This window comes from Dendrobates tinctorius, unplaced genomic scaffold, assembly GCF_039654945.1.
Source record: "Dendrobates tinctorius isolate UK_male_01 unplaced genomic scaffold, ASM3965494v1 ptg000083l, whole genome shotgun sequence".
Classification (NCBI taxonomy): Eukaryota; Metazoa; Chordata; class Amphibia; order Anura; family Dendrobatidae; genus Dendrobates; species Dendrobates tinctorius.
Genome location: NW_027361751.1, coordinates 2383940 through 2400436, shown reverse-complemented (window position 1 = coordinate 2400436; position 16497 = coordinate 2383940). Strand labels below are relative to the sequence as shown.

Genomic DNA, 16497 nt, shown 5'->3' with positions numbered 1-16497 from the left:
TTCGCCATCTCGTCTAGCTTTTATCAACCCTTCCACCTCCCCTCTCTGTTGGAGGGATTGCGGGCATCATGGTAGCCTTTCCCATTTATTTTGGTTTTGTCCCCGTCTTCTGCATTTTTGGGACGACATCTCCTCTCTTATTTCTCATATTTTAAATCAATCAGATTTTTCACTGACTCCTCAGTTCGCCCTGCTCTCGTTGGATGCAAGTCGTTTGAATCCTTCAGTTAGGAAATTGGTTATTCATTTACTTTTGGTTTCTAAAAATTAAATTGCGTTTTATTGGAAATCCACTCGAGTGCCCTCTTCACTCGATATTATTGCAAAGCTGACTTTACATAAGTCATATGAGCAAAAATTGGCATTGCTGAATGGCTGTCTTCCTTCCTTTATAAAGAAATGGTCTCGCTGGCTGGAAATGTTTCCATGAGTTCTTCTTATTATTATTTATAGTCTGGTTGTGTTTTTTCATTTTTTCTTTCATGTGTCATGAATGCCTCATGATATTGCATTTATGTATGCTCTGTTATAAAATGTTAATAAAATTGTTTGGAAAAGAAAATGTCCAGGACCGGTTTCCGTAACGTGAGGAGTTAGTTCTGACTTTGAGAAAATCTGATCAGACATGTCAGCAAAAATTATTGCTCACACACTCTCATAGCCTGCAACCATCCAGCAACTTCACTGCTCAGTGCAGAAGTCAACTGTAGAAAGACTATGTTCATAACACATTAATTCTTCCACCAAACTCATACATCTGGACGATTGATTCTGACAGATGCCATCTGTCACCAATTTAGGGTTTGCAGTCTGCAGTGTTAGTGAAGCATGTGAGATCTTACAAAATGTGGTCCACTGGAAATATGCTGCACAAGGGCCCAAATTATCCTGGAGGTGAACCTGTACTGCCACCGTTCCCTTTGGCACAAGCTCTGTTGAACTTAGCTTGGTTGGCTCAGTGTAAGGGGAGGCCAGGACTGTAGTCATGGCCAGAAACACTGAATCATCTGTGTCCCGACCTTCCCTCATAGAAAACTGTAATCCACTACTCAGCGTACCTGCGTCTCCAGGTTCAGGTCCCCCTGGGCACTTCCCAGGTGGCGACAACCCTTCTTCCAGGCGACCCCCAGTAATGGAGACATAGTCCAGAATAACTTGAACATTTTCTTTACTTAGAAATTCACACATTATATCCACAGTTGGCGCATTATGAGATACACATTCAACTTCACTTGCTTCCTTAGCTCTCCCTACTTTGCTGATGCTTCTGTGTAGCACACGTCTGGACCAGACCATCATAGACTGCTTCCCAGCTTCTTCCTGGCCTAACTGTTATGAATGGGTCACCGAGGTGGATAGCAGGCCCAAACTAAGCCACAGAAAACCAGAGAGGTTGGTAACTAAGCGGATGCAGACCCCTGATCCTGTCCACACAACTAGCAGTAGCGGTGGAGCATACCTATGATGATCCTAGATGCCTCGGCACAGCCAGAGAGCTAACTAAGCCTAAAGCAAGAAAGGGGAAATCTAAACTGCCCCGGAGCCTAAAGGAATAGATAGCCCCCAAACATATATTCTCAGTGAGACAAGATGAAAACACAAACGCAGGCAGAAAAATAGACTGAGCAAACGATGGGGCCCACACTGACTAGACAGGACAGGAAAGGAAAGATACTGTTTGCAATCACGCAAAAAACCCTGCAAAAAGTCCAACACGTCTGATGCACAAAAACACTGAAGTTGTACGACTTCGCCCCCCACTATATCAGCACTCTGGTATATTCTGAAAGCAAAGCAAAAAGAGACCAATATAAAAGGGTACAAAACATACTGGCACATGCAGTAAAATATGGGCGGTGATTCAGCACAGCCCGAGCCGGAGCTAGCTGACCCGCACAAAGCAGAGATAAACAAAACCAGATCAAATGCAAACAGAATAGCAAATGAACCACTTAGCTGAACATGCAGGGAAAGAGCAGGAGACATCAGACCTCAGGCGGCACTGGAAGAAAATCACTAGCAGGGATAGAGGGAGTCAGCTGTCTTAAATCCCAATCAGAAACCCCAGATCTCCAATCGTCTTCCTTATCATCAGGTGGCAAGTCTCTGTCAATCAGATCAGCTCCACTACCTCCAGTTATCACCAGAGGGAGCCCAGAAAGAGAGCTCTCAATCTGACTAGCTCCACTATCTTCAGTAATCACCAGAGGGAAGCCAGAGAGAGAATTCACAACACCTAACCTCACCATGACGACAATTCGTTCGTCCTGTTTCACCCCAGACTCAAAATCATCAGCCACCCGGTTTGGTTGCATCTGGAAAAGCATCCGACCCGTCTGTACCGTTCCCTGCAAAGATCCAACTTCCTTCTGTTCCTCACTCCAACCGACTCCCTCCCTAAAGGCGTCCGCCCAGGCTATGAGTCGCCACATCGTCTTACTGTACTGGCCCACTGCAATGATGCCCAGCGGCCATGGATAACGGCAGCTGCTGCTTAATGTTGCGTGGCTGCCAAGCCGTCCTCGGCCTATAGCCCATGTGTACACTTCGGGCACCCTGGCCCCGTCTAACTGCTCTAACCTTAACTCTCGGCAGCCACTCCTACACTTAACCCTATACTACCTACTAACTATTCTGTGTATTAGAATGCCCCCCTTCAGTGTCCACCCAAGAGTACTACACTTTCCCTATACTGTACATGAAACATAGTGAACATTATCACACTATATACAATGAGAAACATGAAAACACAGCAATGGTAATACCCAGAAGGGGTAGCAGTACCATATCATACATTAGGTAGTACATAGAACATGTAGCAATACCAGTAAGCAAAAGGCATAAATACAGCAATGAACATTATTAAACCAACCCCTTTTACACCACCATAAAACCTTATCACAGTTTCTGATTAATGGGGGTCCAATGCCAGCAGGTTGTGAGAATGGGGTTCTGGAGTCAACCTGTTAGAATGGCGTTATGGTTAAGCAGCTCCGGTTTCCAGGACTTTAATATCGGTGTCCTGTCTTTAGGTTGGGCATCAATATTTGATTAGTGAAGGTTTTAGCCAAATATAAAGCCATGAAACTGGTCCCCTTTATTGTACGACCAGGCACATACAGTTGGTGACTGTACCCGCTTACTGCAGCTCACACTCATTCACTTGCGTTGGGACTGAGCGCCAGTGAGCCGAGAAACCAAACGCTCCCACCGATTAGACCCACCTTATGTGATGTGCACAACTACAAAAAACTCAAAAATCATTTGCTTCTTCATGTATTTAGGGTGTGAAAGAACACAAGTGTGGGATCTGTGGTCGAGAATTTACTCTTCTGGCAAATATGAAGCGGCACATCCTGATTCACACCAACATCCGAGCCTACCAGTGTCATCTCTGTTTCAAGAGCTTCGTCCAGAAACAGACTCTTAAGGCACACATGATCGTCCACTCTGATATTAAGCCGTTCAAGTGTAAGGTGAGGAAACGTGCTGACCTGAAGGTTATGCAATAGGTAATTTAATTATTTCATTATTCTAATTACTTGTTGGCAGCTATCGCTTGCTAAAATCTATCCACTCTTGGTGTAATGCTGTATTCTAGCAAAAGTACAAATAGTGGATCATTGCTTAGAGAAGTCCTGTACTTACTCATTTTAAGCCTGGATTTAACTCTACAAGGGCTTAGCTTGCAGTATTATTTAAGTATGTTTATTTGCTAAAAAATTGATTGTGCTGGATCCTATTCTTTCTATGGCACTTACGGTCAGGGCCGTATTTAGAGTTTATGCTGCCCTAGGCACTTTTTGTGCTGCCTCCCCCATTGGCGAGTATGACTAATGCAGACACTGTCGGTAGTGACTTAGGCTAATTTCACATCAGCGATTTTCGCCATTCGCGGCAGATCCGGCAGTTTTTCCGCATCTGTCATGTAACGATCACTTAGGCTATGTGCACACAGAGTTTTTTGGCTCTGCGGATTTTGTAGTAAAAACCACAGATAAATCTGTAGTTTTGCCCTGCGGTTTTACACCTCATAATGGATGAGGTGTGAAACTGCAGCGTTTCTGCACTAAACAATTGACATGCTGCAGATTGTAAACCGCAGCAAAACCGCACGGAAAAATCCGCAGCATGTGCACAGCGTTTTCCAGTTTACCATTGAAAACGATGGTACTGTACAACGCACCTAAATCTGCTGCGGACCCGCAGCTCCAGAAACTTTATCGCTGTATCCAGAGTTGGATCTTTGCATGAGGTGCAGAGGGAAGAATAGAACTCCCAAGAAACTAGCCCAAGAAAGGTGGCTGGTTTATATTTCTGTACAGCAGCGCTCCCGTCGCCATTGCAGCCAGTGTCGCCATTGCAGCCAGTGTCGCCATTGCAGCCAGGCGCGGGAGCGCTGCTGTACAGAAATATAAACCAGCCACCTTTCTTGGGCTAGTTTCTTGGGAGTTCTATTCTTCCCTCTGCACCTTATGCAAAGATCCAACTCTGGATACAGCGATAAAGTGATAAAGGCTCGGACTGAGCCGAAACGTCGTGCTTATATCGCTTCCACTTTATGCTATATATTCTGGTTTGGCTCCCACATATTTTATGCGTAATAAAATTGACACTTATTTGCATGAAACCTATTTGAGTGTGCGATGAATTATACTATTATTCATACCCTTATGGCAACACTGCATTCGGCCTCATTCATTCCCTATGGGACTTGCGGACATGTGCGGCACTTGCGGTTTTGCTGCGTTTTCGCAAATGCGGTACTTGCAGCAACGGAAAAATTGCGATCGCGTTATGCTATACTGTTAGCGCAGCCCGTCAATGCTATGCGCTGAACGGGCTGCAAAACGCAATCTGAACCTGGCCTTAATAGCGCAATATCAATGAATAAATATTATTCTTAATATTATGTCACAATACCAGGATCTGAGGATCTTCTGTTTCGAGGTCACGAGCTCTCTGATGCGATGTTGCTGCCTGTCTTGCTGTCTTCCTCTTTTGACACTGCAGTGTGGTGGACAAGAGAGCATTAACTGGTTAACAACAAGCAGTCTGGTGTCTGCACTAACTGACCTATAATCTCTCCCCATACCATGTCCAGCAGACATTGGAGGATTACTAGATGGATTTTATTCTTCTATTACTTCCCAGTCTCTGACTAAGGCCTTATTCATATGTCCAATATGTCCAGATGTTACAGCATAGTGGAGGGGATTTTATGAAATCCCATCTCCACTATGTGTTCTAACATGCAGGTGGCAGAGCCGCGTATACGCACATGTGGCGCATATTTCTAGACCATAGCATGTCTGTTTATCTCGTGGAGATGCTCAGATAAATAACCCAGTTCTATGAATAGGATGCGGTGATTCCACATGGTTCAATGAACACATGCGGAATCACTGCACGTACAAAAGCCGGCAAAGCTTTGGATGGAGCTGCGTCCTCTCTGCAGTGTTTCCTGAACGTGGAAACATAGCCTTAGGGTATGTGCACACGGTGCAGATTTGTCTGCAGAATTTTATGCACAGAATCTGCATCTCTTAGCAGAAAATGCCGGTGAAAATCCGTGCATTTTTTATGCAGATTTCCAAGCGTTTTTTCATGCGGATTTGTATGCATTTTTGTAGGCTAAATAACAATCTATTATTAATACCAAAAAAAAAAAAGAATTGTGATGTCATTTCTTGTTCAAACTTTTCAGAATAATGTTTACACACTCAGATATATAGATATTAGATAGATCTATCATCTATCGATATATCGATATATCTATCTATACAGTGCCATGCGAAAGTATACGGCCCCCTGGAACTTTTCAACCTGTCCCACATATCATGCTTCAAACATAAAGATACCAAATGTAAATTTTTGGTGAAGAATCAACAACAAGTGGGACACAATTGTGAAGTTGAACGAAATTTATTGGTTATTTTAAATTTTTGTGGAAATTCAAAAACTGAAAAGTGGGGCATGCAATATTATTAGGCCCTTTTACTTTCAGTGCAGCAAACTCACTCCAGAAGGTTCATTGTGGATCTCTGAATGATCCAATGTTGTCCTAAATGACTAATGATGATAAATATAATCCACCTGTGTGTAATCAAGTCTCCGTATAAATGCACCTGCTCTGTGATAGTCTCAGGGTTCTGTTTGAAGCACAGAGAGCATCATGAAGAACAAGGAACATAACAGGCAGGTCCGTGATACTGTTATGGAGAAGTTTAAAGCCGGATTTGGATACAAAATGATTTCCAAAACTTTAAACATCACAAGGAGCACTGTGCAAGCGTTCATATTGAAATGGAAGGAGTATTATACCACTGCAAATCTACCAAGACCCGGCCGTCCCTCTAAACTTTCATCTCAAACAAGAAGACTGATCAGAAATGCAGCCAAGAAGCCCATGATCACTCTGGATGAACTACAGAGATCTACAGCTGAGGTGGGACAGTCTGTCAATAGCACAACAATCAGTCGTACACTGCACAAATCTGGCCTTTATGGAAGAGTGGCAAGAAGAAAGCCATTTCTCCAAGTTATCCATAAAAAGTGTTGTTTAAATTTTGCAACAAGCCACCTGGGAGACACACCAAACATGTGGAAGAAGGTGCTCTGGTCAAATGAAACCAAAATCAAACTTTTTGGCAACAATGCCAAATGATATGTTTGGTATAAAGGCAACACAGCTCATCACCCTGAACACACCATCCCCACTGTCAAACATGGTGGTGGCAGCATCATGGTTTGGGCCTGCTTTTCTTCAGTAGGGACAGGGAAGCTGTCACGTTGCCGTCAGACTCGGGGCCTGCTGTCCCGACCTCGGCCACTAGGAGGCGCCGTACAGTCTTGTCGCCATCAGACTCGGGGCCTGCTGTCCCGTCCTCAGCCACTAAGAGGCACCGGACAGTCACGTCGCCGTCAGACTCGGGCCTGCTGTCCCGGCCTCGGCCACTAGGAGGTGCCGGAATGTCACATCGCCGTCAGACTCGGGGCCTGCTGTTCCTGCCTCGGCCACTGAGAGGCGCCGTGGTTCGCCCCGAGTGATGACGGCAACAGAGAAGGGGCTCCTGTGCAGGCATCTGATGGACGCAGGCTCTGCTCCTCTGTCAATCATGAAGGGGTTGGTGCATCACCATCTGGCCTGGTCCTGGGGGCGGTCCTGATGATATCATCAGTCCTGGAGCCTGTGAGGGATGACCTGATCCCTCAAATACCTTGGGACTGGTCTTGCAAGCCGCCGGATATATTCTTGGTTCCCCTATGTGCTACTGTGTGATTTGCTATTGTTTGACTCTGACCTCAGTCTGGATTTCTGACCCCTCTACTGCCTGACGATTTTGTACCGTGCCGCTCTCCCGGTTTGTGACCTTGGCCTGGACTGTCGACTCTGCCACTGTCTACCGTTTCTGTACCTCCGCTGCTCTCCCGGTTTCTGACTACGTTTTTGGTTCCCCGCCTTCTTCCCTATTGGCGACCGTCCTGCTCTGGCACACTGGCTCCACCAGACAGCCACCCCCTGGGCCTTGCTACAATTCCAGATCCCTGTATAGGGATTAAGGGTCTCGGGGTTTCTCTGGGTGCTGTCCCTACTGCAGACCAGATCCGCGGACGGACGTCACAGAAGCTGGTAACAATTGATGGGAAGATGGATGGAGCCAAATACAGGACCATTCTTGAAGAAAACCTGTTGGAGTCTGCAAAAGACGTGAGACTGGGATGGAGATTTGTCTTCCAACAAGACAATGATCCCAAACATAAAGCAAAATCTACAATGGAATGGTTCACAAATAAACGTATCCAGGTGTTAGAATGGTCAAGTCAAAGTCCAGACCTGAATCCAATCGAGAATCTGTGGAAAGAGCTGAAAACTGCTGTTCACAAATGATCTCCATCCAACCTCACTGAGCTAGAGCTGTTTGCAAGGAAGAATGGGCAAGAATTTCAGTCTCTCGATGTACAAAACTGATAGAGACATACCCCAAGCGACTTGCAGGTGTAATTGCAGCAAAAGTATTTAAAGGGGCCGAATAATATTGCATGCCCCACTTTTCAGATTTTGAATTTCCACAAAAATTTAAAATAACCAATAAATTTTGTTCAACTTCACAATTGTGTCCCACTTGTTGTTGATTCTTCACCAAAAATTTACATTTGGTATCTTTATGTTTGAAGCATGATATGTGGGAAAGGGTTGAAAAGTTCCAGGGGCTGAATACTTTCGCATGGCACTGTATATATCTAATACCAAGATAATACCAAGCCCGATGTTTAGTAATATTTATAATAAAATGGTACATAGAGAGTGAAATAAAGAAACACACACATAAAATCTGCATTAGGCCGGGGTCACACTTGCGACAAACTCGTACGAGTCTCGCACCTCAATACATGGCACTGCCAGCGGCACTCGAGACCAGAGTGATCAGCTACGTAGAAATTCATGCAGCCGCACACTCCGGGTCCCCCCTTGTATGCATGGCTAGGCTCATTCTCATCCTCCCCCCTGCATTCATGGCTAGGCTCATTCTCATCCTCCTCCCCCTGTATGCATGGCTGAGCTCATTCTCATCCTCCCCCCCCCTGTATGCATGGCTGGGCTAATTCTCATCCTCCCCCCCTGCATTCATGGCTGGGCTCATTCTCATCCTCCCCCCCGTATGCATGGCTGGGCTCATTCTCATCCCCCCCCCGTATGCATGGCTGGGCTCATTCTCATCCTCCCCCCCCGTATGCATGGCTGGGCTCATTCTCCCCGTATGTATGGCTGGGCTCATTCTCATCCTCCCCGTATGTATGGCTGGGCTCATTCTCATCCCCCCCTGTATGCATGGCTGGGCTCATCCTCATCCCCCCGTATGCATGGCTGGGCTCATCCTCATCCCCCCCGTATGCATGGCTGGGCTCATTCTCATCCTTCCCCACTGTATGCATGGCTGGGCTCATTCTCATCCTCCCCCCCTGTATGCATGGCTCTGGGCTCATCCTCTCGCCCTCCTTGTACGCATGACTCTGGGCTCATCCTCTCCCCCTGTATGCATGGCTCTGGGTTCATCCTCTCCCTCTCTTGTATGCATGGCGCTGGGCTCATCCTCTCCTGCCCTTGTATGCATGGCTCTGGGCTCATCCTCTCTCCCCCTGTGTGCATGGTTCTGGGCTCATCCTCTACCCCCCATGTATTCATGGCTTCGGACTCATCCTCTCCCCCCTTGTATGCATGGCTCCGGGCTCATCCTCTGCCCCTACTGTATGCATGGCTCCGGGCTCATCCTCTGCCCCTACTGTATGCATGGCTCCGGGCTCATCCTCTCCCCCACTGTATGCATGGCTCCGGGCTCATCCTTTCCTCCCCCCTGTATGCATGGCTCCGGGCTCATCCTCTCCCCCCCAGTATGCATGGCTCCGGGCTCATCCTCTCCCACCCCCGTATGCATGGCTCTGGGCTCATCCTCTCCCCCCCGTATGCATGGCTCCAGGCTCATCCTCTCCCCCCCCCGTATGCATGGCTCTGGACACATCCTCTCCCCCCCTGAATGCATGGCTCCGGGCTCATCCTCTCCCCCCTCCTTGTATGCATGGCTCCGGGCTCATCCTCTCCCCCCCTGCATGCATGGCTCCAGGCTCATCCTCTCCCCCCCGTATGCATGGCTCCGGACTCATCCTCTCCCCCCCTGAATGCATGGCTCCGGGCTCATCCTCTCCCCCCTCCTTGTATGCATGGCTCCGGGCTCATCCTCTCCCACCCTGCATGCATGGCTCCAGGCTCATCCTCTCCTCTCACTGTATGCATGGCTCCGGGCTCATCCTTTCCTCCCTGATGTGAATTCGCTTTCTGGCCTACCTCTGGTTACTAGTGAAGGTAGTGGAGCTGGATATATTGACAGAGGGGTTGCGAGTTCTATTTCCGGGCTCCCTCTGGTGGTTACTGGAGGTAATGGAGCTGATCTAATTAACAGAGGCCTGCCACCTGATAATGAGGAGGATGACTGGAGATCTGGAGTTTCTGACTGGATTTAAGACAGCCGACTCACTCTATCCCTGCTGGTGAGTTTTTCCTGCCTCCTGAGGTCTTAGTTTCCAGCTCAGTCCCTGCATGCTCAGCTAAGTGTTCTTTTGCTATTGTTCACATTTGATCTGGTTTTGTCTATTTCAGTTTTGTGTGTTCAGCCAGCTCCGGCTGGAGCTGTGCTGAATTTCCATCCTTGTGTTGCTGCTTGTGCCAGTTTGGTTTTGTCCCTTATTAGATTGGCCTCTTTTTGCTCTGCTTTCAGAATATACCAGAGTGCTGATATAGTGGGCGAAGTCTAGTGATTTCAGTATTTTGTATCAGATGTGTTGGGCCTTTTTTGCAGGGTTTTTTGCGTGATTGCAGACAGAGTCCTTCCTTTCCTGTCTAGTTAGTGTGGGCCCCATCGTTTGCTCAGTCTATTTTCCTACCTGCGTTTGTGTTTTCATCTTGTCTCACCGACATTATATGTTTGGGGGCTGTCTATTCCTTTGGGGTCTGCTCTGGGGCAGTTTAGATTTCCCCTTTCTTGCTTTAGGCTTATTTAGTTCTCCGGCTGTGTCGAGGCATCTAGGATCATCGTAGATACGCTCCACGGCTACTGCTAGTTGTGTGGATAGGATCAGGGGTCTGCAATCCGCTTAGTTACCAACCTCTCTGGTTTTCTGTGGCTCAGCATGGTCTTGCTTTCCTCCTTGGTGACCCAATCATAACACCTCCCCCTCGTATGCATGGCTCCGGGCTCATCCTCTCCATCCCTGCATGTATGGCTCCAGGCTCATCCTCTGCCCCCACTGTATGCATGGCTCTGGGCTCATCCTCTCCACCCCCTTGTATGCATGGCTCCGGGCTCATCATCCCCCCCTGTATGCATGGCTCTGGGCTCAGCCTCTCCACCCCCTTGTATGCATGGCTCCGGGCTCATCATCCCCCCCTGTATGCATGGCTCTGGGCTCATCCTCTCCCCCCTCTCCCCCCCATATGCATGGCTCCGGGCTCATCCTCTCCCCCCCGTATGCATGGCTCCGGGCTCATCCTCTCCCCCCTTGTATGCATGGCTCTGGGCTCATCCTCTCCCCCCTTGTATCCATGGCTCCGGGCTCATCCTCTCCCCCCTTGTATGCATGCTCCGGGCTCATCCTCTCCCCCCCCCTGTATGCATGGCTCCGGGCTCATCCTCTCCCCCCCGTATGCACGGCTCCGGGCTCATCCTCTCCCCCCCGTATGCATGGCTCCGGGCTCATCCTCTCCCCCCCTGTATGCATGGCTCCGGGCTCATCCTCTCCCCCCTTCTTGTACGCATGGCTCTGGGCTCATCCTCTCCCCCCCTGTATGCATGGCTCTGGGCTCATCCTCTCCCCCCTTGTATGCATGGCTCCGGGCTCATCCTCTCCCCCCCTGAATGCATGACTCTGGGCTCATCCTCTCCCCCTCCTTGTATGCATGGCTCCGGGCTCATCCTCTCCCCCCGTATGTATGGCTCCGGGCTCATCCTCTAGCTCCCCCTGTATGCATGGCTCCGAGCTCTTTCCCCCCCGCGGGCTCACCTGAGACCTCCGAGTCGCGCGGTCCCTGCACGTGCATGTTGTTTACCTCCAGCCGGCGCCGCTATGCTTCCTGACTGTCTACGCGGTCACGTGGTACTGCTCATTAAGGTCATGAATATGGATGCCACGCCTATGAGTGGCGTCCATATTCATTACTGTAATGAGCGGTACCACGTGACCGCGCACACAGTCAGGAAGCATAGCGGCGCCGGAGATCATCAGAGCTGCAGGCACCACTGGAGGAGGTGAGTATGATGTCATCGAGGGAGGGGGAGGGGGAGGAGGGATGGAGACCCGGACAAAAAAAAAAAAAAAACATTGCTCAGGTGCCGCCCATCCACAGAGTCCCGCCCCAGGCACAGGCCCACGAGTGCCTACTGGGAAATACGGCCCTGCTTTCGGTAACAGATCCATGAAGTCTATAATGAATCATTTCAAATGGTTATCATTGACTTTGGGTCAACAATAGGATCTGCTGGGCACTAGAGATAGCACTGTTTTAACATTTAAAAAGTGATGGAAAACCAATGTATGAAAAACACCAATAGATCAGTGTTTCGTTTTTAAGACCTTTAATATGATTTTTTTATCATTAGGAGTTACTGGGAGATTGTAAAAAAAAATTTTTATAAGTAATCATTTTATTTTTTTTAACATTTTTGAGTAAAAAACAAAACAAAATGATTATCTTCTATTTCACTGGAGGGCTACAAAAACCTTCTGCTATGAAATCCTGCATAATCATAAGCTCTGTATAACCCCACCTCCATCACTGATTGGCAGCTTTCTGCCTATGCACAGTGTACACAGAAAGAAGCAAATCAGTGGTGTGGGCGGGGTTGTAATGCACTCAGTGTCCAGAGAACTGGTAGATCTGCAGCAGATAAAACAGAGATTTTATCAAAGCTATAGCAAGAAGTCCAGTAAATGATACATCACTGGAATCAGGGTCTCTACCCTTACATCATGCAGCTTTCCGGTGGGAAAAACCTAGTGACAGATTCCCTTTAAGGGATATGGGTTGCATCTGGTAGCTTGTGACTGAGATGGACAATGGTGTTCACTGGCACATATAAGAGTTGGATACCAGTACTAAATATAATATTTATAGATGAAATGACCCTGTTACAGATTTTGCATCAGGACTGAGAAATTTAAAGTTATGACTTCTAACATCTAAAAGTTTCCAGAAGCCTATTGGTAACCATAATTGGTGACAGCAGCTGGATATAATCAGTTTGTTCTTGTAGAAGGAGGTGATCTGTTGATTGTCATTATTATAAAATATGTTACCAAGCATCAATAGTATAGTAAGGGTATAGTTTTATCATAAGCTGTGGAAGAAGGATTTTGCAGCAAGCAGGAGGCCGAACTTATTAGAAGAACAGAGTTCACCAGCAGAACAGAGGAATGAACAATAAGCATAGTCCGATTAGTGTCTGTATTGCAGGAAATCTGTCAAGACAATTTGAATCTAGAAACTATATACCGTATATATACTCGAGTATAAGCCGACCCGAGTATAAACCGAGGCACCTAATTTTGCCACGGAAAAGGGGGCAAGCTTATTGACTCGAGTATAAGCCGGGTATGCATTGTCCCTTCATCCCTGTCCTGCTCTGTGTGGCTTCCCCCGTCCTGTCCTGCTATGCATGGCTCCCCCGTCCCATCGTTGTATGCATGGCTCCCCCGTCCCATCGCTGTATGCATGGCTCTGCTCCCTGTCCCATCGTTGTATGCATGGCTTGGCTCCCCCCCATCCTCCTCTGTCCTCCCCCCTCCTCACGCCATCGCTGCACGTCCCTGCATCTCCGTTGTCCCGGCGTGGCAGCTGTTCCTGGGCTCAGCCGTGACGTGGCACAGCTCATTAAGGTAATGAATAAGCGCCCCACGCCTATGGAAGTGGAGATGCGTGCATATTCATTACCTTAATGAGCGGTACCATGTGACCGCTGAGCACAGGAAGCGCTGCCGCGCCAGGACAATGGGGATGCAGGGACATTCAGGGACGGCGCGAGGAGGGTGAGTATGATGTCAAACCCGCCGGCTCCTGCTGCTCCGCCACTCCTCTCCCCCGCTGGCTTTCTGGACAATGACTCGTGTATAAGCCGAGGGGGGCATTTTCAGCACAAAAAAATTGCTGAAAATCTCGGCTTATACACGAGAATATACGGTAGTTCCTTGCACAGGAACAATAATGATACCTGTTTTGTACTAATCTATCGCAAGAGCTGAGAATCAAGCTTTGAAGTCACAGGCTAAGTGTCCTGGAAGTGTATTGATGTCATAGTGCAGGAGTGAGAAATTAATTTTCCCAAGGGGCCACATGAGAAACTGGCACTGCTGTGGAGGGCCGAACCAGTCGACTGAACTTAAAGGGGCGGTCCAAAACCAAAGTTGAATTTCATATTAAATGTATATCTATTCAGTGTAATAATCTAATCTTGTTTTCTAATATACTTCAATGAAAAATTCCCGAACGTACCTCTACATTCTGACTCCTGTCTTTTTTTTTTTAACAACCCATGACATTTTGTTGAAGATTGACCAGTGCATGCTGGGATTCTTGAATGAGCTGTCATCAGGGGGCAGACGCTGCGGACACTGCCACAGCCTCTGCGCCCTCTCTGAAATTAGGCGCCATCAGTGATGTCTATTTTGGAGGTTCAGCTAGTCCTGCTCACCTGATAATGCATCATACGTAAATTCGATGCATACTCAGTATGAATTTTCTGTGCTATATTTCTTTGAATTCACAGTGACAGTGCGCTTCCTTGGAAAAGAGATGACCCGGCAGGGACCATTCCAGTCTCTGAAACAGATGCTGCTGCTTTTCATGGTGGTGAAAGCAGCTGTGGCAGTGACCGTATACTCTGCCCCCTGATGATGTCCCGTGTGAGTACCCCAAAATGCACTGCTGTAAGGGGATGGACCAAACCGCGGGTACATGCATGCCGGGTCTGAAACTGAAGAGGCTGCATCCTCTGTTCCCGGGGGATAGCCTTGAGGAGGTGGACCTTCCCCCTCAGCCTGGGGGGAGACTCCTTCCTGTTGACCGAGGGAAGTAGGAGGAGACTGAGGAAAAGGGCACACAGCAGCCGGCAGATAAAAGGACAAAGGGCGCAAAACAGGGGAGTTTGGCGCCAGAGCAGAGCAGTGTGCAGGAGTGTGGTGAGTTGCGTGCTCGGCTGCCCCTTCCCTCACCAGGTACTGGCATTGCGGCAGCGTCCGACCGTTTAGAGCAGGACCGCTGCCAGGAGAGAAGCCGGGTGCAGAACAGTGTAGAGACGCTGCAGGACAGAGCAGAGCCGGTCCTGCTGCAGCCATAGAGAGAGAAGTGCTTTGTCCGGGAGGTACCAGTGCCCCGCAAGTGCTTTGTCCGGGAGGTACCAGTGCCCCGCAGACCAGTGACCGTCATTTCCCGCCGCCAGCAGCCGGGGACAGAGAGCGAGAGAGACGAACAGTGTGTGTCGGTGACTTCCAGTAAGCGAGATGCAGGTGTGATGTCCGCCTGCGGGTCTGGGCTGCAGCCAGGCAACACCCCGAGAAACACTGATACCCTTTACCCCTATACAGGGATCTGGATTTATAGCAGAGCCCAGGAGGCGCTGTCTGAATAGGAGCAGTGACCAGAGCAGGACGGTCGCCAGAAAGGTGTTCCAATACAGGACACAAACGTGGAGATATGCGAGTCTAAACCAGTCGGGCAGCAATGGTACAAAAACGGTAGACAGAAGCAGAGTCAGATTCAGGCCGAGAGTCATAAACCAGGAGAGTAGCAGAGGTACAGAATCGTTAGGCAGAAGCAGAGTCAGATTCAGGCCGAGAGTCATAAACCAGGAGAGTAGCAGAGGTACAGAATCGTTAGGCAGAAGCAGAGTCAGATTCAGGCCGAAAGTCATAAACCAGGAGAGTCGCAGAGGTACAGAATCGTTAGGCAGAAGGAGAGTCAGAAGTCCAGGCCAAAGTCAGTCAGTCAGTCAGAAAGCAATTCACACAGTAACACACAGGGGAACCAAGAATATATCCGGCGGCTTGCAAGACCAGTCCCAAGGTATTTCAGGGATCAGGTCACCCCTCATAGGTTCCTGGACTGATGATGTCATCAGTACCGCCCCCAGGACCAGGCCAGATGGAGATGCAGTAACCTCTTGATGACTGACAGAGGGGTGGAGCCTGCGTCCACCAGATGCCTGCGCAGGTGCCCTTACTCTGTCAGCACCATAACTCCCGGGCGAGCCATGGCGCCTCCTAGTGACCGCGACAGGAGCAGCAGACCCAGAATTTAACGGCGACGTGACAGACCGGCGCCTCCTAGAGGCTAAAGCCGGGACAGTAGGCTCTGAGCCTGACGTGACAGAACCACGGCCCTGTCCAGTGGCCGAGGCAGGAACAGCCGTCCCTGAGTCTGACGATAAAGTGGCGGTCCGGCGCCTCCTAGAGGCCGCGACCGGAACAGCAGGCCCTAAGTCTGGCGGAAACGTGACAGTACCCCCCCTCCAAGAGGGGCCTCCGGACCCTCAAAACCCGGTTTATCAGGGTGAAGGAGGTGAAACCTTCTAATCAACCCCTTGGCATGAATGTCACTAGCGGGGACCCAGGACCTCTCCTCTGGGCCATAGCCTTTCCAATGAACTAAATATTGCACAGACTTTCTCACTAAACGGGAATCAAGGATGCCCTGGACTTCGTACTCCAAGGCACCCTTGACCAAAACTGGAGGAGGAGGGGACTTGACGGGATGAATTGGGGAGCGGTACACCTTGAGAAGGGATTTGTGGAAAACATTAGGAATTTTAAAAGACTGAGGGAGCCTTAAACGAAAGGCTACCGGGTTAATTACTTCTAATATCTCGTAGGGACCAATAAACCTGGGCCCCAGTTTGGCAGATGGCACCTTAAGCTTAATGTTTCTGGTAGACAGCCAAACTTTGTCCCCAA

At 48.8% G+C, this 16497-nt stretch overlaps 1 protein-coding gene across 2 annotated transcripts in view; it reads left to right on the top strand.

Moving 5' to 3' along the window:
* ZNF366 (zinc finger protein 366) overlaps positions 1 to 16497 on the top strand; it is a 97305-nt gene that overhangs the window by 55764 nt on the left and 25044 nt on the right. For both annotated transcript variants that reach the window (XM_073584054.1, XM_073584053.1), the window contains exon 3: positions 3285 to 3476. In XM_073584054.1, the coding sequence (XP_073440155.1) occupies positions 3285 to 3476 (192 nt within the window). The remainder of the gene's footprint in view (positions 1 to 3284; positions 3477 to 16497) is intronic.